The sequence below is a fragment of the Mastacembelus armatus genome, chromosome 24 (assembly GCF_900324485.2).
Source record: "Mastacembelus armatus chromosome 24, fMasArm1.2, whole genome shotgun sequence".
NCBI classification, from domain to species: Eukaryota; Metazoa; Chordata; class Actinopteri; order Synbranchiformes; family Mastacembelidae; genus Mastacembelus; species Mastacembelus armatus.
The window spans coordinates 20,719,765-20,740,435 of NC_046656.1; the positions used below are offsets into that span (position 1 = coordinate 20,719,765).

Here is a 20,671-nt window from a genome sequence, read left to right on the forward strand (position 1 = left end):
TGCTGGAGTTCCTCTGCCCACACATGGCCTATAGATCAATTAATGCAGCTTTAATTTCCTTCTACAACAGCCAAGGCCTAAGGATGTTTTTATAATTCTTTAAAACAGTCTCTTCTTGCTCAACAACTACTGGGCAAATTAAGATGTGCTGCTTGTATTGATGGTCCCCTGATGATGAATCATAAGGATTTTGGTGACCCCCCTACCCCCCGACCTTTCCTCTAGCACCACCATCAGGTCAGAATTATTCAAATCTGCAACAACAGTAAGCAAATTACCACCGAATGTACGGAGAGCATTGAAGCTCCCCAGAGGACGACCCCTGACCTCCCCTCTCTGGACACACTTCACATTTTTATTTCTATTAATTGAATAGCTACGTGTCATGACGGGCTTTGGGAGCGTGTCTCACTGCAGGGTATTGGCTTTGAAAAGTCTTTTCTTATTTTGGGGAGGGGGCTGATTTTTGCATAAAGAATGAGGAGAAAATTTGGAGCTGAATTAAGAAACACGAAGCCAGAGAGAGCAGCTGAGTCTGCAGGAGGCTGATTAACATTTAATACGACCGAGAGACAGACAGACAGACAGAGACAGACCCAGTCCATGTTACTGAAGCACTTCATACAAGCTTATTTTTCTACTTTAACTGAATGAGTGATCGGATGAATGAATAATGGATGAACACTGGTGATTATTTTTATTTTTTGTCTTTTTTTGCATGGCTGCGCACCAAGCAGTGGGCTATATATAGAACTATAAGGGAACAGTATGAGGTATATAATGAAGCTTGATTTAGAAAAATGGTTGCTTTGATGTAAGGTTTAATGGCACCAGAGAGTCGGTGCCAACTCCTAATATTCCCCCTAATAATAGTAGTGGATGGAAACGCACATTCATTTACATTTTCCTTTGTAGATTGGAAATTCAGTTCAAATCCAAACTACACTTGTATGAAAACTTGACGTGGCTAAAGCTTTTGTTGCCCTGGGTTACGCCTGTCAGGCGATCTATAGGCTGTCCGTATTTAGTGGGTGCTTACGGCCATACGCCCCTGAGCGCACCCAATCTGATCTCATTTACAAAGACTGTTGAGGCTGCAGCCTGAGAGAAAGACTGCAGACACTATACTCAGAGATGAAAAAGTGCTTTTCACCTTCTCTGCCTGTTTTCTGCAAAAAAAAAAAAAAAGCTACCAAATCTATTTTTTTTTTTTTTATTAATTTTCTCTGACACAGATGCTGGTTATCAACAAGAAGAATAGAAAATGCCATAGAGGACGGATAAATCTGATTATATCATTAAAATACCGAGATGTCATGTGAATAGTTTAGTTATACTGCTGTTATTATGCAAAGCTCTAACATCTGCAACCAAAACAACTCCCTTTCCTGCTGGTGTTTTCTTTTGTTCCATGCAGAGCTTTTCAACAGAGCTGCAGACACAACAGCAGCATGACACAATAAATCAAAACCAAAACAATTACTGATCTACAGCCCTGGGAGAATCTATAAAAACCTGCTTTGATATGTGATCTTTGAGACTGTTCTCATCAATACATTCAGTGCGGTTCAGTCTGCGGATCATTTGTATTCAAAAGCATCTGCTCTGCTGTATATCCTACGATCCTGGCAGCATGTCACAGCAGAAGAAACAAAGAATAGAGGTTTGTTCGACTCGGCTGACCATCGAAAACCAGTGAAATCATGTCAATAGTCTGGTAAGAGTCACCGGCTAAGACTCAAATCTCACCAAGGCCCTTCTGACAGGCTGAAACGTCCTTGCACTACTGAGACGTTAGTCAGCTAAAAAATCATACCGGAGGTATTTTTTTTTTGTATCTTAGTCAATTACAGCACGCCCACGTCGATGATAATAATTCCTCCTATGACTGCAAACTGAATCACAGAGGAAGCTCAGGTTCCCCTGCAGCAAATGATGTGAAACACTTGAATCTGAGCGAAGAAATGAGCCAAAAATGAGCTAATTTATGGAGAAATATGCAGACGCTCGCTGGCCTGTGGCAGACCCCACTGGGCCTCACTTTGGCTCCCAGTAATCAACTGATACAGCTGGAGCAGGTTGCCTGGTATTGTTAGTGCTGGTGTTTAGTCAAATTAAAACCACATTTCCCATCAGCCCTCTTCACTGCATAAAAACATTCCAGCAGATTTTCCCTCCAATTCGGGTCCAGTCTTGTGTTTTTTTTTTTTTTTTTTTTTTAGTTCTGTCTCTACTTGATTTATCTGTGATGATTTATCGACGCTAGCGCTCGATGGTAAAACGCCTCTAACGGTACAGTGTCTGGATGAAGATGTATTCTGTAGAGGCAGGATGCGTGTTTGGGATTCTGGCTGCCTCTGCCGCCGGCTGCCTCTCTGGATCTCAGCCTGCTGCAGACCTGAGCAGCATTTTAACAGCCAGCAGGCAGCTCACAGCACCACAGTGTCCCATTTCTACCACATGCAGCACTCAGAGCAGAGACGGAGAGTAATGAAGTACATCTACTCGAGTACATGTGTGCTCCAGAGGAATTTCATGTCACGCTCCTTTTCCTTCACTGGGCTATATCTCCCCCCCAACAGAAATATGGTGTTTTAATCAGTGTGGTACATTTATCTGGCAGCTGTAGTTATTTTTGCAGAATAGGATTTTAATCATATGAGCTTTAGTTTGGTTTTAGTGCAGAAAAAGATGAACCAGATCCAACTTTTCTGCCACACACACACACACACACACACACACACACACCACTGCGTCGTTTTTGGACAGCATCCATTCTGTGCACAGTAAAAGCCTGTGTGGTCCAAGGCCAGTGGAGGCCGCCGTGCACGCAGCTGGAAGCACCAAGTAACAGAGATTTTCCACTGTTTAAATGGCTGTAAATTCAAAAATGACACCATATAGACTAAGTGCATACGCCATAGTAATGCTGTCATTATTCTGACAAGTAGAAAATGATGCAGCAAATAATTAAACTAAAATACCTATTTCTCAAATACGACTATTTTTCAGATGTGCTCATGAAAATTTGGTGATTTACTGGTTTAAAGCCTCTTTCATTCATTAGGCTCTGATGTTGTTTTCCAGATGTAGTTTTATTATTTTTTCACTGTGCTCAAGCTGTAACTCTTTCCTCATCCCTGGCGACTTCAGTCCTGCAGATTTACAGATTCCTGCAGGAGAAAACACACTGGGCCCGTTTACGTCCGAGATGCTGCTGCTAACGTACGAGGGCTCGTCGTCCTGAAGCCTGTGTGGTGTTCGCTTCACGCTGCACTGACGTCCATGAGGAGCATTTCTTTTCCCTCTATGTGCGTCAACACACTGACAGTAAACCTGAACCTTGTGTTGGAGCATTTTTTGCTTGTTTTCTTTTGAACTCATTTGATTTTCGACCCTGGATTCCTCCTGACTTCTCAGTGTCTTTACTTTCCTCTCTCTTCATTCCCTCATCTTTCTTCCTCATTTCACTTTCTTCTACACCTTCCACGGCTCCTGTTTCCATTCCCTCGACCACATTGCTTTTATTCCTGTTTCCTACTTTTCCTGAGTCAATCTTTTTTCCTCCTCCTACCTCCATTCCTCTTCTCTATGTTTCTTCATCTTTTGCCTCTCCTGTTTCCTCAAATGTCCTCCGATTCCCTCAGCATCGTCGTCTCCTCTTTTATCTCGCTTCCTTTTCTTCTCGCTTCACTCCCTCGCTGGCTCTTTCTCCCATCCTCATCTTTTCCCTCTTCCATCATGCCTGTCCTCTCTTTTGTCTCCTTCCTCCTTTCCTGCCTTCTGAAACATCAGTGCTCGCAGCGGGCTGTCGAGCCACCCGCAGATTCTACCCACAATTCACCTCTCCTCATAATGAGGACGCCAGGCGCTCACAGAGCCGAGTTCAAACACTGAAAGCAGCAATTAAAAGGAGTTTATGAGCAGGTCTTGGTGAAGAGACTAGTGTTTGATGCTGCAGTCAGCTGAGTGTTCTCTTCTCAAGTAAACCTCCTGAATCTTGGGATCATTTTGACAAAAACACTTTTATTTAGCTTCTGCTTTGGGTGAAGCGCCTGATTAGAGAGTCAATGGACTTTCTTGAACCCCAAATCGACAAACAAAACAAAAACACACACAATGTTCAGAAAACTGTATCCCAAGCACCAAACCATTTACACAGTAGCTCACAGGTTTAAGGTTTGAAGGTCAGAAATAGGTTTTGAAACTTTATGGCCATGTTGTCTGTACAGGCCAAGAAGATGAACGTGCTTCCTTGGTTTTTATCTTGCTGGATGATGCTAGCGCCATCAGCAGGCAGCTGAGGCTACGGTTAGCGTTAGCCAGCCTATTCTTAGTGGGTGTAATCAGTCACGAGGCTCAGTGATCAAGAACAGACTCCAAGCTCTAAAAATTACTAGCAAAACACAAAGATCCCCAGCACAGCACAACACTGGACAGGGCCAACAAAAGGGTATAAAAGATCATCTATTATGGATGAGCCACTGCATATTAGCTCCTCATAATGCTGGTATTTCTCGACTGCTTTTTTGTGTGTAGGTGTGTTATTAATGTGTGTCTTGTTTGCAGACTCACTGCCTCGAATTTTCCCTTAAGGGTCTAGTGAAGTAACTTGAAGTGAGTTGAGTATTTTAAATTAAAAACCGCTGGTAGTTTTTAGACCTGAAATCTACCCTGGACTGTTCCAGACACACTGTGGAGACTTCATTTGATATCTGTAAGCATTTGTGTTTATGTTCATATGTGAAGAAAACTACAAACACAACATGAGATTCAGGTTTCCTGCTACACTGCTGCAGATAATGAACACACTGACACTCACACACACACACAGAGATGTACACTGATGCAGACTGACAGACAAACAGATGCAGACTCTCTCTCTCCTCTGGAGCTCCATCTGTGTAATGACATCTCATGCTTGGTTAGGACTCTGCTGCATAATTAGAGCTCTGGCAGCTGACGGATGGCACTGCAGCACCTCCACCCTGCCGACCTTGGCCTCACCTCAGCCAGACTAAGAGACACAGGTCCGCACTAGTCCGAAAAAACACATGTCTGGCCAGAAAAAGAACTACACTTACCTACGAACCACAACAAGCTCAGGTAGTGACTTGACAAAAGCTGGAGAAACTAATATAGCTAATAACTTCAATAGCTGTTTATGGAGGTGACAATAACTCATAGCACCACAGTCCCAACAGACAACAACAGGGCCCTGCACATCTGAACAGAATATAATACCTACAATAACTATTCTGCTGCAAACAAAGAAAGTGAGGTTTCACTAAAATATTAAATAAAAACATCTGTAATACATCTGCAACAATAGCTTCTCTCCAAAAAAAAAAAAAAGACAAAGAACCTTGTTCACACCAGAGATTTGGACTTGTCATAGTGGGGAACACAGAACTACAAGCAGGACCCTGAAACCAATGCAACTATATTGAGCTCAGTCATGATTAACTTTATTATTCACAGCTGTGGTTTGATGTTATTTACTGTATACTATACTTAGAAAGGTGACAAATATATTTCTGTGATATTATTTGGACTCTTGTCTAATTGATGCAAATCTATTTTTCAGCAGTTTAAAAGTTTAACAGGAAGAAACAGTGCATTTAGTTGGGGACTATTTTGAGCAGCGGATGAATCTACAGTACATTGGGTCTATGCAGCAGGACGGTGTGTGTGTGAGACTGAGTGAGAATAAACTACAGTGTGACAACTGATGGAGGCCGAAGAAGTACCAAGACTTTAACACACACACGTCAGTGTGTTTTCACCTTCTCGTGGTTTAGAATAATAAAAATATCAAACATCACCAGCCTGATCCTCTTTCATATGATGGAGACTCAAACTGTAAACTCATCCAAAGGAAATAATCACTGTGTGATTCAAAATCATTAGGACCAGAGGTTTCACCTCTGTATTTCCATGACGCACACGCCAGAACCCATGAATAGTCAATAATGTGTTTCAGTGCATTTCCATAATGAGCCTTACTTTCATGCCAATATTTGATTTTTAAAAATGTTTTTTTTACATAAGAGTAGGCGTCACAGTTTCCAAACGCTGTAAATCTCATGTGGGACCGAAACTTGGAAACACTTCAGGCCAGAGCGCACTAAACTTTCCACGAGGGCACAGACTGATTCATATGTTTCTGTCCAGGATGCAAACCAGCAGGGAGACGAGATAATGAAGCCCCAGATGACAGGAACCTGCCAAGCTGTTAATAGCCGATACGCTGATCGGTTAGTATAAAGAACAATTGATCAGTCTGCATCACAGAGGGCCCTGGCAAACAGACAGCTTCATCCATCCCTAAGTCTAAAGTCAGTGGTAATAAGCCGAGAGTCAGCAGTATTTATTCGACAGATACTACCTCCTGATGTCAGATTAACAGATTTAGGTGTTTGCTTTATGAAAACAGGTGAGACTGAAAAATCTGGCTGACAAATTAGAGAGCTCTTCTAGAAAACCCTCCTTTTCCGTCTTACCATGCTGCTGTGTTGTTAGCGCAGGAGGTGGGAGACTGGCTCCACGGCCGAATGCAGGCAGCTGTCATGGAAACAGATGCTGCTTCGTTCATCTCCCCATCTTTGTCTCTGACTCCTCCGCTGACTGAACACCGAGCCGCTTCTCCTCGGTGCCGGACCGGTCCACCAACTCCGACTCATGTCAGACACGGAGATGACCTTTGAACTGTGCAACACGGACATGAACTCAGTGACTCACATGATGATGTGTCAACTCAAACCTCAGCGGTTCAGATGTGACATCTGTTTACAGAGGCACCACGTAAAAAAACCCACCAGCCCTGATACGACCTCAGCAACACGGACGTGAGCTCGGCTACTTAAATTTAACAACTCAGAAATGATCTCAGCAATTTCAACATGACATCAGCATTTTGAACATTAATTCAGTGACTTGGACATTAACTCTGCATCTTGGACGTGACCTCGGCAACTCAGACCTGACCTTGGCAAGGCCAGACAAGACCCAAGACCTCAGTGATTTGGACATGACTCAGATAAAATCTCTAACTTCCCACTTGGACTTCAGCTTAAGCGACTCGGCCACAGCAGCAGCCCAGTCGGGGGTTTATTCTGTCGAGCAGCTCAACGTCTGCATGAAGTTTTCTTTCTTCCCCACCAGCGATGTGAGCACTTTAGCAAACATCCCCCGCTCTGGGTCAGACGGTTTGTGGTGTCAGAGAGTTCTCCAACCCCGCAGAACATCCCGGTTTATTTCCCAGACACTGCTGGTCTAAAAATTGACAAACCTCCAGCTGAAGTGTGAGCAGGATGTTTCTAATGTCTGTTTTGTTAAGTTTCTGTACAGTTTGCTCGCTCTTCCTCCCCTCCAGCAGGGCAGCGGCGGACTGATGCCAGAGCTCAGCCTGCCGCAGAGCCGTGTTTGTATGTTGAGGAGGAGTGCTAACAAGGCTCAGCCAGCGAGGAGGTGAAGCTGCTGCGGGGTGACCTTTGACCTCCAAGAGGCGCTCTCTCTCAGACTGGGATGCCCCTGGCGGGGTCACGGTGCCCCACACTTGCCGCGAGGCAGCGGTCGGGGTCAGACTGAAGAACCCGGAGCCTCCGTCCTGCAGTTTCCACCGTCCACACCGACCAATCGACTGGCCGCAGGAGGACGGAGGAGGACAAGGAGAACGGAGGGAGGGAGGAGACTCCAATTTCACTTTCTCTCCGTTTCTATCGGCAGAAACAAAGCTGGAGATGATTTTTTACAAACAGGGAGAACTGGTCTGCTGGAGGGAGAGAAAACGAGGAGAGATACTAAAGGAAAAACACTCCATTATATGTTAAAGTCCTGCAGTTAGTACAGAAATATTGTCCGCAAAATGTACTTATACATATCAGAAGTAAAAGTATTTTGCAGAAATATTAATTTGGTATAAATATTATATATATATATATATATATATATATAAATGTACTCTATATAATAGGACTGTTACGCTACAGAGCAGGTTAGTTTTTAATGGATTATATTTTCACAACGGTACAGTACTTCCATCGGAAATGTAGTGATGCTGCAGTCGAAAGAGGAAAACCAAAATACTGAAGTACCTGAAAACTGTCTAAGTACAGTCACTGTCACTGCTGAGAAATAAAGAGAAGAGGAAGAAAACAGGAGGTGAGGAGGACAGGCGGTGCAAATTTAACCCACATACAGTATGCTTGGAAGAAATCACTACAATTTAAAATACAGTTCTGCGACAAACCACAGCTCTCCAGTAATGAGTACACAAAATAATGGAGCTTTTTGGCCTCTGGGTTTTCCAGCACATCAGCCCTGTCATTTTCAACAACTTCACTGTGTGCACTGTATCTGTCACTGTCCCACTGGGAGGTTTTGTTTCAGCCTTACCCACTATGAGATGACAGGAGCCGCTTTGAACCGAGCTTCTCTGGCAAACCAGTGTTTTTCCATTTATAATGACTTTGTCTTGGACTCAGACACAGAGCTTCTCCATCAGCAGCCTATATGGACAGATTCAAACACTGAAGGTCAATAGTGGTTCATGTATGGTGATTACTGCTTTAGAGTCTGTTATTCAAACATCTCCCAGTTTGTGTTTATATTTCACAGTAGTAAAATCTATTTATATGCAGCTTGATTCTGCAATTATTATTCTGCAAGCAACAACATCTATGAAAGAAAAAACACTAAAATCCTCACCCTCCTTAAATCTTTGTCTGGGCTCAGACACTAACCTGTAGCCCCTCCTGCTGGATGACCGGCTGCATTACACAAACACTGAATACTTCCTGCATCGTTCCAACTAAACCCACAGCTACAGCCCAGCTCCTTCGACCGATCGCTCCCGCTGCCATCTCAAAGGACCTCCTTACGTCTCCTCGGCTCCTTCATTCCTTGCAGCTTAAGTGGGAGGGGCTAAGACACAGGTGAAACATGGCTGTAACTGAAGGACTTAAGATACACACCACACTTTCTACCTTCCCTCTGGAGCTGTATTCTCATTTCCCTTCCTGTCTCATGTGATCCCTGCTGCTTCCTTAATGTCTCTAAAAGAAAAATCTCATAACACTCAACGGCTTCTGATTTGTGGATGCATGACAAAAACAAACCATCTAAAGTGGAATACAATTTTTATTCTCATCAGAAACACAAACCACAATCAACATTCAACAACAACAAAAAATGTACAAACTCAGACTTTCAGCCCTAAAAGAAACACAAACTGCTGAGAGGAAACACACACCTCTGTACGCAGCAGTCACCTGACTGACAAAGTCCAGTACACATGAAGAGTTCTGCAGCAGAGCTCTTTAATAGCAATTGTCTCCTTCCTCGTCCTGCTGCTGTAAAGGCTGCGCCGCTCCTTCCCTCGACAGCCTGTCGGCCTCCTCGTTGCCTTTGTAGCCGGCGTGACCTGGAATGTGCATCTGGATGACGAGGAGGAAGGAGAGGAAGAGTGAAAACTGTTAAGATCGTCTCTACTCCAGCTGGACGTCTGGAGGTTCCTCAGCTCAGAGAACCGACTCATCAGATGTTGGGTGATGCTGCACTGGCAGGTGCAGATACTTACCCAGACCACCTCCAGCTCCGAGTTCAGCCTGTCCAGCTTTATGAAGTCATCTTTGTTGATGACCTGACCTCCAGACTGCAGCTTCCAGCCGTTCAGCTTCCAGTTTTTCACCCACTGGGTCACACCTGCAGCAAACACCCCACAAACTTCAAACCTAATTCTCCTATTAGAGAAATTCAAAATAATGACCCTGCCAGGATGAACACAGATTTTCATCAGATTTGGACTGAGCAGATTTCAGATGTTCTAGATTTATTTATTTATTTTAATTTGCCTTTGTGACAAACCTTTGATCGTAAACATGCTGTCAGTGTAGAGAACCAGCTTCTTGATGTTCTTCTCTTTGGCTTGTTCCAGAGCTTTGCAGGCAGCCTGGTCACACACAGAGACCAGGTTTAATCAGTGAACACTATTATACTCATGGTTACCAAAAACTCTATAGATGTCAAATTTACAGTGTCTAATGTTAATAAACTAAGACCTTCGTATGACTGATAATTTAGAAAAAAAGAAACATGCTGTAAGTTAAACATGTTCAAACAACCTTAGAAAGATTAGAGTTTCTTCTTATATAAGTATTAACATCAGCAGATACCAATATAATTATTGAAGAAACACTGCAGGTCTGGATTATGTACAACAACGGCTATGGCCATTATCACTTAATATCTCCAAATAGTGATCAGTTTATTTTTATTTCCATCTGAATGGAGGAACCGTTTTAGGAGGAACTTTGCATCAAAAGTCCTTTTTGTGCCTGTTTTTTATTAAAGACTTGCTCAGTCTGAATAAGAACATACAACACTGAGAACCAGAGTCAAATTCCTGTGTGTCCAACATACTTGTCAATAAAGTTTAATTCTGACTCAGACTGAAATATCATGTAAAACGAATCCCTGCTCTTTCCTGTGCAGTCTATTTTTGTCCGCCTTTAATTGGACGTTTAGCTCAGAACTATTCATGTTGAGATGTGGTTTGACCTGTATCTCTGCACGCTGGTTGGTTTGTCTTCCCTGCAGCCGCTCTGCAACATTCCTACAGGAAAGCAGCAGCAATAAGCGTGACGACAAACTGCATTTATTGACTTCGTTTCACATTGTGGATGTTTTGCCGTGTGCCTTCATTTTAGTAACAGTATACAAGGTGCCTGTGTGTATTGTATGTGTTTCTCACAGAGGATGGTTGCAGCCCCAGTACACTCCTATACCGGCTCGAGCTCTTTTTCTTCCATTGGCTGAACAGCAGCCGTCAGTGTAAACAACCACAGCGTCTCCTGCAGAAACAATAATGCATAAAAATATATATATATATGTAACACATTTATACGGTGTCACCATATTAATTAATCGCCATTAACATGTTAAAGTCTCAGCTCCTCTAATTGACCATTATAAGCTCCATATCACATTCATTATTTCCAGACTCGTGAACATCTTACCCATGTATGTGAATCCATCTGTGCTTTCTGAAGATGAGTTTTCTGACGGTTTGACTCGTTTTGAAGGAGACGGTGCCTCCTCCTCCTGCGAGTGGCATCTTTTCTTACCAAGAGGAATGTACTGCAGAGGCTCTGGACCTCTTTTTGGAAGAAGAGTGATGGCTGTCTCCACACTCTGAGTCACTGAAAGCCAAAAAGCCAAACATTAAATTACTTGCAAAACAGCGTTTTACAGTTTCCATCTGTCGTGTTCAGTGACTATATGGAGGGATCTAGCCCTGACCCAGCACACTACATCTGTCTCCTAGAACTTAGATATTTCAGTCTAAAAATACAACATGTTCAGAATGTGGAAAATCTTCTGCAAGCTGGGAAAAAGATGTTATCAGGCAGGTGTAACACAACACAAGACATATCTGCAGGACTGTGATATACAACATATGGTTTTGGAACTTGGCAAGAAAGAAACTGATGCTTTTTTTTCTCTCAAAGATAATAAAAAAATGCTGAGATGACTTGCTGAGATGAAAAAACTAACAACCTACTTTAAAAGCAGGGCTTACTCAATGTCTAGAAAAAGTCAGGGTTTCCTTGGTGGCTGTACAGAAGAAAATCTTCAGGTCTGTCTGGAACAGCTTACCATTCTTCACCTCTGAAGGTGCAGAATGGTTGACTCCCCTGACAAACGCCCAGGCATCTCTCTCTGATGCAAACTTCTTGAAAACAGCAGCTGGATATTTGTCCACCTGGGTCTTACATTCATCCCTAACCCACAGTGGAAAAAACAAGAAGATAATGATCAATAATTTCAGATACCTGAACAGGAGTCCTGCAAATGATTTCTATATTCATAACATACAGGACCTCAGTTTATTCTTCAGATGAATACTGAGCTAAACATTATCCTCTGTTTTCAATGAAAGCATCCAGGACATGTAGTTGAGCTTGGTGGACCAACCTTCATATGAAAATGTGGCTATTTTACATTCCCTTGTTTTTTTCCAGGTAGTTTTTAGTTTCCAATCTTACTACATTTGGAAAACAAGCAGAGCAGTGGCCCACAGAGATTGGAAATTGTCCAGCCCTGATTTAGGTCTTGGTCAAGAAAGTCTGACCTTAAAATGTTCCACAAAACACGATGACACACTCAATTTTTGTGGTTAACTCTGCTCAGCATCGCCTGCAACTGTGCGTGGGTTTTGAGAGGAAAAAATAAAATATAATTAAAACAAGTAGTTTTCTTCTATGCCGAATTAAAGTGTGGTGTACATTACACTAATTTCAGAAGCTACAAAATCATCTTTTAGCTCTGCTCTCGTTTTTCACAAGGTCAAAGAAACAATAGAGAGATTTATAAATGGAATTTGACAAATTGGACTTAGGAAAACGACTTTTTCGTGACACCAGTTTTTATTATCTTATGAACAAAAGTTAAGATATTAAGATGTGACCAGTCTCACCATGAATGGTAGACTCCTGGCTTGAAACCTTTCCTCACTGCGTAGAAAAACTTGCCCTTTGCCATCTCGTCGACGGCGCTACAGACGCTTCTGCGAATTCCTCTGAAAACACCAGTCAGTCTAAACATCACTGTCTGCAGCAACCCGTCGTGAAACAGAGGTGGCTAACATCTTGAAATTAACTCAAACACTATGAAAAATATCATTAAATCTGACTGGTCAATGTGCCTATTGCTATGAAACCACCGTTGCCCAGCGCATACGTACAGAAGCTAATCCCAATTTTAGCTACTTAGCTCGTCTTCTTTCCCTGGCTCAGAAACGAAACAGACGTGCTAAAAAGTTGTCGTAACTTTTCGTAAACTCTCTTACAGCCTTTTAATTAAAAAAACTAAACGCTTATTTAAGGCCTGAAGGGTGCTACAACAAAACAAGTAGTTATAAAGAAAAATACAAAATGTAAACAGTTAACAAGCACGACGCCGATATGTAATCTCACAGAAGGCTCACTGTGTTTATATAGCGGTTATCGCCCCCTGCTGGACTGGAGTGCTTATCGTCTAATGCGGCATTCACGTACATTTTTAAACCTGGGTGAGATACCTCACGTTATTCTCAACGCGGAGAATAAAACGTCTGTGAATAACGATTTCTCCCATTTGCTGAAAAAGACTAAAGGCAGTCAATCTGTTGTCTGAATTACTGCAAATACACCGCAGTTGGTGGTTATATACAAATATTATTAGACCTAAACTAAAGTATAAACAAATATTCCATAGTATTTTGCTTATATCTGATTCCACTTGATACCAAACTGCCACAAATACTCAACAAAACAAAGTATCAACTTTTGGCTATCACTATCTCTCTTAGCAAAATGCGTGAGATTTCATTTGATTTAATTGTATTTTCCTATTCTGCTGATGTTAACATAAACGCAACACACCAACGTGATCTCTTGCAATTCTCGCGATAGCAACAGTGCTCACGCACATTGGATTAATTCAACTCTCGCGATGATCCGGCCTCTTCCTTGGCCGTCGATGACAGAGGTTGGTCGTGCTGTTTTTCACCGGACTGACTTTTCTAGTTAAAAATGCATTTTAAGATGCTTCATTTGGTAATTTTTAGCGCCACAAGGCATCTTAGGTGTGTGATGCCTTAGATTATGTCGCTTGCGGTGACGGATGGCTCTTTTATAACACAAAATAAAGCGTAGTAGTGTAGCTCCGCTGAATGGGTTCTGGTAATGGGGACTAGTTAGCAGGCCGTGCATGTGGACTTGGCTCAGGAGAAGCTCGTGGATTGGGTGTATGAGGGTCTGGTCCTCACTGGTTTTATTGAAGTCATAATGAGTTAGTCCCGGTTGACCCTTAAACACCCCCAGTTAGTTCTAGCCTGGCTCTCTGGGCTTAGCATGGAGCTGGTTAGCCTAGCTTAGCGAGGTTCGGTTTGAAGGAGCTGACCCGGGTCCATGGGTGTCAAAAGATGCAGGACTGACCCTCATGTCTTTTATTTCTCTTTGCAGAGACAAAGGCCATGTTCAGTACCAGCGCCAAGATAGTGAAGCCCAATGGCGAAAAGCCAGACGAGTTCGAGTCTGGGATCTCCCAGGTAAGAAAACCAGGCTTCAGGTGCGTTTCGGGCTAAAGGACTATTCTGTGTATAAAGTCAGTCAAGTTTTAAGTCTCAGTTTTAGCACCACGAACATGTTGAACATACAATTACCACATTAATGTATTTAAACTTTAAATTACCGTATTTTCTGGATTATAAGTCGCACGTTTTTACTCCTCTGGCTTGTTGTGTGACTTATATGTATATTTAGTCTCTAATGTTAGATAATATTGTGCTGCTGTAAAAGTAACACTTATGTTCACATTAAACTGTAACGCAAGTGAAAATGCCGCCCAAGAGAGAGTGCAATGCTGCAGATAATAAAATATGCAGCTGAGACAAAGTTTGGAGTGTCTGTTGACATACGGGCAGAGAGAGGAGGATGTTGGCCCAGGTGTTTGACGTTACTTGACACAGATGTACCGTGCTGATTTTTTTTTTTTTTTTTTTTAATTTACCTGTTTACCTGCAGGCTCTTCTCGAGCTGGAGATGAACTCTGACCTGAAGGCTCAGCTCAGAGAGCTGAACATCACTGCAGCAAAGGTAATTTTCATGAGTGTGTCTGCAGAAGCCTTTTGTTCCTCTCTCTCTCCGCTGTGTACAGGATATCATGTTGTTTGCTGCTTAGAGACGCTTGTGACAAGTTACTTACCTTGAAAATGTTGAAATCCAGTCCGACGTGGACACCCAGAGAGCTGCTCTCCTGGCTCTGTCCTGGTGGCGTATGGGAGCGTAGCTCTGAGCTGAGACGTACAGTCCCGTTCCACGACTTCGCAGACGAAGCTCTGTCCCCGGCTGCTGCTGGTGAGGACAGGCGTCCTGCATATTCCTACATCTTCCCAGAGTCCTTTGGGGCCGTTACTGGGGAGCTAAACCATGCAGTGCACACTGTTTGACTTCAGGGGTTGAGGGCTGAAACAGTTTTACTGTTTGAGGGTAGATCTTTAACCAATTATGTTGAAGATGAGTAGATGGTGACTGATCACCAGCAGAGAAGGATAAGCTGGCAAACATCTTGGTGTTTCTCGTGTGTAGAAGCAGACATGAGTTTTTCAGACATTCCCCCCCCCCATCACCTTAAATGTGTTTGTTTTTAGGAAATCGAGGTTGGTGGCAACAGGAAAGCCATCATCATCTTCGTTCCCGTTCCTCAGCTGAAGTCCTTCCAGAAGATTCAGGTGCGTCTGGTGAGGGAGCTGGAGAAGAAGTTCAGCGGGAAACACGTGGTCTTCATCGCACAGGTGAGGGTTTAAGAGGAGGATGGGGACTGTAGCTCTGTGCCTTTGACCAAGTCCTGCAGGGTCATGCGGGTCCTGTCCAACAGCCCAGGTGTTTTAGCGGTGAGCGTCCTGCGAAGGAGATGAGATCTGTCTGCTCTGTGTTTGTGTGCGACGTGGACACCCAGAGAGCTGCTCTCCTGGCTCTGTCCTGGTGGCGTATGGGAGCGTAGCTCTGAGCTGAGACGTACAGTCCCGTTCCACGACGTCGCAGACGAAGCTCTGTCCCCGGCTGCTGCTGGTGAGGACGGGCGTCCTGCATATTCCTACATCTTCCCAGAGTCCTTTGGGGCCGTTACTGGGGAGCTAAACCATGCAGTGCACACTGTTTGACTTCAGGGGTTGAGTGATCCCCGTTTGAAGTCCAGATGTTGGCGGCTTTTAAAGTATCTGTAAAATCCAGTGTTGATCTGGAGGATTTGCTTTGTTTTTTCTGAAATTGAGATTCAGAGCTGCTGTTGTCTTGCATTTAAATGTTTGTGAATCCCGATCAGACGTTAATCTGAGGATGTTGTTGACTTTCAGAGGAGAATTCTGCCCAAACCCACCAGGAAAAGCCGCACAAAGAATAAGCAGAAGCGTCCCAGAAGGTGAGTAGAACTTCTCAGTTGAAAGTGAGATTCTGGCTCGCAGGTCCAAGTCTGAAGGCTTGGAATAATTTTAATGGGAATTAAAAGAAGTACTTTATTCTTAACACAGTTTGGTAGTTGTGATGTATAAACCTGGTCTTTGTGCGACGTGGACACCCAGAGAGCTGCTCTCCTGGCTCTGTCCTGGTGGCGTATGGGAGCGTAGCTCTGAGCTGAGACGTACAGTCCCGTTCCACGACGTCGCAGACGAAGCTCTGTCCCCGGCTGCTGCTGGTGAGGACGGGCGTCCTGCATATTCCTACATCTTCCCAGAGTCCTTTGGGGCCGTTACTGGGGAGCTAAACCATGCAGTGCACAAACTAAATTTAAAATGATCAGGCTTTTATTTTTACCTGGACACTGGAAACATCAAGACAAATTTATAAGTTTATGACAAAGAACCAGTTTGTCCTTGGGCTGAAATAATTAACTCTTTCAGTTTAGTTTTGCTTTGTGCACATTTGAGTCATTTTGCTCCGACAGCAAAACTGTTTTCCACTGATCTATTTATTAATAGTTGGGTCTGTGAAATATCTGAAAATAACGTGATGTCTAATCACTTTGTTCAGTATTCAAAGGCTTCTAATGTAGAGCTGCAATAACCAGTCGATTCATTCATAAGGTGATTAGTGATAAAATAACTGAAATCATTTTATTAAAAAGTTTCAGACGTGAGAATTTGCTGCTTTTACTCGTCTTGTCAACTGAACATCTTTGAGTTTGGGAATGTTGGTGGAACAAACATTAAAGAAACGTTTTCTGATGTTTGAGACCAAATGATTAACTGAGCAAATGATGTGCAGATTTATCAGTAATAGAAATATTCACCAGCTGCAGTTTTAATCATATAAAGGAAAAACAACAAAACCTCACATCTGAAAAGCTGGAACTGAGGATCATTTGGTCTTTTTCGCTTTTTAAACCATCGACTATCGGAGCAGATAATTTTGACCCTCGGCCTGTTGTCGGCTGAGTCTTGGGGTTGGTGTTTGGTGCTGACGACTTTGTTGCTCGTCCCGCAGCCGGACTCTGACCGCCGTCCATGACGCCATTCTGGAGGACCTGGTGTTCCCCAGTGAGATCGTGGGAAAGAGGATCAGAGTGAAACAGGACAGCAGCAGGCTCATCAAGGTCCACCTGGACAAGGCGCAGCAGAACAACGTCGAACATAAAGTAAGTTACAAACAAACGTTTGGTGGATGTTCGGTCAACGTTCTGTCAGGAGCTGTTTGTGTGCGACGTGGACACCCAGAGAGCTGCTCTCCTGGCTCTGTCCTGGTGGCGTATGGGAGCGTAGCTCTGAGCTGAGACGTACAATCCCGTTCCACGACGTCGCAGACGAAGCTCTGTCCCCGGCTGCTGCTGGTGAGGACGGGCGTCCTGCATATTCCTACATCTTCCCAGAGTCCTTTGGGGCCGTTACTGGGGAGCTAAACCATGCAGTGCACAAACTAAGAGTTACTGTCTAGTTACCGTCTCGTGGTGAATGAAACTGGGGTTTACATGATGCGTTCACTGACACCAGCTTCACTCGAGCTGAAGTATAAAATGCTGATTATGGTTTAGAGCTGATCATTTGGCAGCTTGAGTGATCAATAACTGTGAAGCCAGAAGATCAAACTGCTGTGATGCTGATGATGTTTGCTGTGTCTTTCAGGTCGAGACCTTCTCTGGTGTCTATAAGAAGCTCACAGGCAAAGACGTCGTGTTTGAATTCCCAGAATTCCAGCTGTAAATGCAGAAGACAAAATAAATTTGTTTACCATCAGTGTTGTCTGGTCGTCTTTCTGCTTCGTTCGAGGGTCTGAATGTAACGGGCACGATCGATTAGACTGATCAGACTTTGTCTGGAGCCACATTCAGGTCAGACAGTTCTGTCCTGCTAAAAGAAGGAGGCAGCTGAGAAAAGACAGGAACATGGTCTGGGAGCAGAGCAGTGTTCATGTTTCACTGCACATAAATCTAGAATCTGAAAACCAGAACCTTGTTGTGCAGGTTTAATTTCCTGGGAAGAGCACATTTAAAACCAAACATGACAAATACACAACAGTTTAAATAATGAACAGCATTGACTGACAACTTTCTTATAACTGGTTTAAAAATTTAAGTTAAAAAACAAAAATGTCCATTTGCAGAAACAGGTTGAGTTTTAATTCCTCAGTCGGGGACAGAAATGGAAACGCTCAGTTCTTAGAGGTCCCGCTCTGAGCCTGCTGTTCTTTTGCTTCAGTGTGGACACAGTTCAGAGGATCTGAAAACCAGTGTGTCACATTTGTCCTGTTTGCCTTAAATTAGACCTTTTCAGCTGCAGCGCCCCCTGCTGCCTGCTTGTGCTGACTGATCTCCTGCAGCAGGATGGGGTTGGAGAGTCTCCAGCTCCTGTATGTGGGTGCCGTGAGGGTCGGGTCACGTAGGACCTGCTCCACCACCTGCAGCGCTGACTCTTTGGCCTGAAGGACAAGAGATGAAAACACTTTCTGATGGCACCTGGTTTGTTTTTGGCTGAGAAGATAACACCACTGGTTTTACTGACATGTAAAGAGCTCAGGTCCAGGTCTGAAGCTCAACTGGTCCAAAGCAAGTGAATGGAAATGTCAAAGATGTAGTAACAGCTTCCTTCCATCTGCCTTGTTTCTCAGACTGCTGGAGGATCCAACATTTACTGAGACCTGAAGTTTTAACCTGCACAGGTTTGTTTCTGCTTTAACTTCACCGAGACATCACAGGAAACTACTCACAGTTTTCTAACAGCTGGAAAACTGAGGTGTGTCCCAACATTGGACCAGTGGTGTTTCTGCTCTCACTTGTTGGTTTGGTCAAAGACAAACTGGTGACTCACCTTTAGGGTGCTCCTGAGGATCCTGACCAGGTGAAGCTTCTCGTTGATTTTGTCGTTCTGGCAGCGCCTGACAAAAGAGGCTCTGAAGTCCCTCTGACCGATGGGACACAGGCTGGCTGCCTTCAGGTGCGTGTAGAGATTCTCCAGCTCATCAGGAGGTGTGTCTGCAAACCAGCAGGTAAAGTGAGAAACATTATCTGGTTACAGTAAATCCTGGATTTGTCTGAAAGCTGAACTCTGACTCAACGACCAGTTTACACCGTTTCCACTGTTTCTCACTGGATCAGACAGGTAATATGATCAGACAGGTGTGAGTCCCGATGTTTACCTTTGATGACATCCTCTTCCTCTGTGACTTGGATCGTCGACGTTGCTCCAATGGCGCCATCCAGTCTGGGGAAGTCCATCCGGGACAGGTGCTCAGGGGCCTCTGGGTCCTCTCTGCTGTCTCTGCTCCCGGTTCCTTCCTGCAAACTGCTTGTGCTCGTGTCTCCAGCGGCTGTGGCCGGAGGCATCGAGGAGCAGGGGGACTCGCAGGGAGGCTGGACAACGTCTCCCTGAGAGGAGGGCAGAGGGTTTTTCAGAGTAGGGGAAGGTGAACGCACATCATTTGGTAGTTTTCACACTTTCTTACTCACATTTTCAGATTCTGCTGTTTCCTGCTCCGAGTCCAGAGAACAAGTCGACGCACACTCGTCCTGATCGCTGCCCTCGCTGTAACACTCTGCACACAGAAAACAAAAATCTAATGGATCACATGAAGAAGAAAAAGGAAACAGGCGGACAGACTGAAACAAGAAATAAGGGATTCATTAAGGAAACTGTAGAAAGATGATAATTAGAGAAGAAGAGAAAAGGATGGGATGACAAGATGGAAAGAAACTGGACTAACAAAAAACGGGTTCAAGGAGGAAATGCAAATCTGGGAACAAACGACATGAAGAAAGAAGTGCATTTGTTCCTGAGCAGATTCTTCTACATTTGATATTCTCTGCTTGTTCCTGAGGGTCTGACCTTCGTTCTCGGTCACTTCACACAACTCGGCTGCTTCTGACAGTTTCCCGATCCACCTGCAGACAGACACACGTTATTTGACTCAAAACTGCAAATATCAACCTGGTGCCAGTTGGAGAACACGGATCAGGATATATTTAATTTATATTTATATTTAAAATACACAATTAATAAAATACTCACTTATTCATCTCCTTGAAACTTTCTGCAGCAATGAAAATGGTCACAAGTGTTGGATGACTGACTGTTATGGCACTGAAACAACATGAGAACAATTAATAAGCAAAACCCACAGCAGACTTTGTCCACAGGCAGCTGGTTCTGATCCATTTCTGCACAGCCTTCACTAAATGTTGCACAGGCAGAAAAAAACAGCCGTACTGTTTCCTCCTGCACTGTTTGGCCTGTTCGACGGTGAAGCCGGACAACTTGACGAATCCTTCCGCTTCCTCCGCCTGCACACAAGAGAAGTAACAGCTCAGACACAGTTTAACCACCGTCTGTGGTCATCGACAGGATGTCTTCAGCTGTGCTGACTTGCTGTAGGTGTTTTAACTCTCACTTCCCCAAGCTCAAGATCTGTTTTTCCTTTTTCTGAGAACATAGATATTAATGTAGTGGTTGCTCGTCACTGCTTCGTTTGTTTTGAAGTATTATGTAGCTCTGAACTACATCTGCAAACTACATCTGTAAACTATATCTCTGAACTACATCTGCAAACTACATCTGTAAACTATATCTCTGAACTACATCTGCAAACTACATCTGTAAACTATATCTCTGAACTACATCTGCAAACTACATCTGTAAACTATA

General features: G+C 43.7%; 4 protein-coding genes and 4 non-coding genes across 10 annotated transcripts in view; 5 read left to right on the forward strand and 3 right to left on the reverse strand.

Annotated features, from left to right (window-relative positions):
* myt1la (myelin transcription factor 1-like, a) overlaps positions 1 to 9,279 on the reverse strand; it is a 70,987-nt gene extending 61,708 nt beyond the window's left edge. The window contains exons 1-4 of one of the 3 annotated variants that reach the window (XM_026318513.1): positions 9,254 to 9,279; positions 8,745 to 8,925; positions 8,097 to 8,510; positions 6,504 to 7,774 (exon numbers count right to left, since the gene is read on the reverse strand). The gene's annotated coding sequence lies outside the window, so the exon portion shown is untranslated. The remainder of the gene's footprint in view (positions 1 to 6,503; positions 7,775 to 8,096; positions 8,511 to 8,744; positions 8,926 to 9,253) is intronic. The other 2 variants (XM_026318510.1, XM_026318512.1) reach the window with 2 other exon arrangements.
* rnaseh1 (ribonuclease H1) lies at positions 9,124 to 12,990 on the reverse strand. Its single transcript, XM_026318514.1, has 8 exons — positions 12,479 to 12,990; positions 11,659 to 11,783; positions 11,019 to 11,201; positions 10,754 to 10,853; positions 10,561 to 10,615; positions 9,868 to 9,952; positions 9,581 to 9,705; positions 9,124 to 9,437 (listed from the first exon to the last, which is right to left on the reverse strand). The coding sequence occupies exons 1-8, from the start codon at positions 12,604 to 12,606 to the stop codon at positions 9,321 to 9,323; spliced, it is 918 nt and encodes a 305-aa protein (XP_026174299.1). The 5' UTR covers positions 12,607 to 12,990; the 3' UTR covers positions 9,124 to 9,320.
* Positions 12,991 to 13,466: 476 nt separating this feature from the next.
* On the forward strand, positions 13,467 to 17,770 carry rps7 (ribosomal protein S7). The gene is made up of 7 exons (XM_026318515.1): positions 13,467 to 13,530; positions 14,007 to 14,092; positions 14,568 to 14,639; positions 15,194 to 15,337; positions 15,899 to 15,963; positions 17,025 to 17,175; positions 17,660 to 17,770. Exons 2-7 carry the CDS (start codon positions 14,018 to 14,020, stop codon positions 17,735 to 17,737), a joined length of 585 nt encoding a protein of 194 aa, XP_026174300.1. The 5' UTR covers positions 13,467 to 13,530; positions 14,007 to 14,017; the 3' UTR covers positions 17,738 to 17,770.
* LOC113137715 (small nucleolar RNA SNORA73 family) lies at positions 14,771 to 14,987 on the forward strand. Its single transcript, XR_003296388.1, has one exon. It is a non-coding gene; the product is annotated as a small nucleolar RNA SNORA73 family (small nucleolar RNA).
* Positions 15,485 to 15,701, forward strand: LOC113137714 (small nucleolar RNA SNORA73 family). Its single transcript, XR_003296387.1, has one exon. It is a non-coding gene; the product is annotated as a small nucleolar RNA SNORA73 family (small nucleolar RNA).
* LOC113137713 (small nucleolar RNA SNORA73 family) lies at positions 16,107 to 16,323 on the forward strand. The gene has a single exon (XR_003296386.1). It is a non-coding gene; the product is annotated as a small nucleolar RNA SNORA73 family (small nucleolar RNA).
* LOC113137712 (small nucleolar RNA SNORA73 family) lies at positions 17,238 to 17,454 on the forward strand. The gene has a single exon (XR_003296385.1). It is a non-coding gene; the product is annotated as a small nucleolar RNA SNORA73 family (small nucleolar RNA).
* A 228-nt stretch (positions 17,771 to 17,998) lies between the features above and the next one.
* LOC113136964 (connector enhancer of kinase suppressor of ras 3-like) overlaps positions 17,999 to 20,671 on the reverse strand; it is a 31,507-nt gene continuing 28,834 nt past the window's right edge. The window contains exons 16-22 of the mRNA XM_026318165.1: positions 20,237 to 20,310; positions 20,039 to 20,110; positions 19,856 to 19,911; positions 19,480 to 19,565; positions 19,170 to 19,398; positions 18,842 to 19,005; positions 17,999 to 18,452 (exon numbers count right to left, since the gene is read on the reverse strand). Of these exons, the coding sequence (XP_026173950.1) occupies positions 18,294 to 18,452; positions 18,842 to 19,005; positions 19,170 to 19,398; positions 19,480 to 19,565; positions 19,856 to 19,911; positions 20,039 to 20,110; positions 20,237 to 20,310 (840 nt within the window). The 3' untranslated portion in view covers positions 17,999 to 18,293. The remainder of the gene's footprint in view (positions 18,453 to 18,841; positions 19,006 to 19,169; positions 19,399 to 19,479; positions 19,566 to 19,855; positions 19,912 to 20,038; positions 20,111 to 20,236; positions 20,311 to 20,671) is intronic.

What these genes read in the sequence shown, in the direction of transcription:
- rnaseh1 (XM_026318514.1), bottom strand. Translation starts at nt 12,606, where the DNA reads ATGTTTAGACTGACTGGTGTTTTCAGAGGAATTCGCAGAAGCGTCTGT. An exon ending in TGGGGCTGCAACCATCCTCT is followed by an intron (nt 10,616 to 10,753) that starts GTGAGAAACACA and finishes GCTTTCCTGTAG; the next exon opens with GAATGTTGCAGAGCGGCTGC. An exon ending in ACCAGCGTGCAGAGATACAG is followed by an intron (nt 9,953 to 10,560) that starts GTCAAACCACAT and finishes GTGTGTGACCAG; the next exon opens with GCTGCCTGCAAAGCTCTGGA.
- rps7 (XM_026318515.1), top strand. Translation starts at nt 14,018, where the DNA reads ATGTTCAGTACCAGCGCCAAGATAGTGAAGCCCAATGGCGAAAAGCCA. An exon ending in TCGAGTCTGGGATCTCCCAG is followed by an intron (nt 14,093 to 14,567) that starts GTAAGAAAACCA and finishes GTTTACCTGCAG; the next exon opens with GCTCTTCTCGAGCTGGAGAT. An exon ending in AGAACAACGTCGAACATAAA is followed by an intron (nt 17,176 to 17,659) that starts GTAAGTTACAAA and finishes TGTGTCTTTCAG; the next exon opens with GTCGAGACCTTCTCTGGTGT.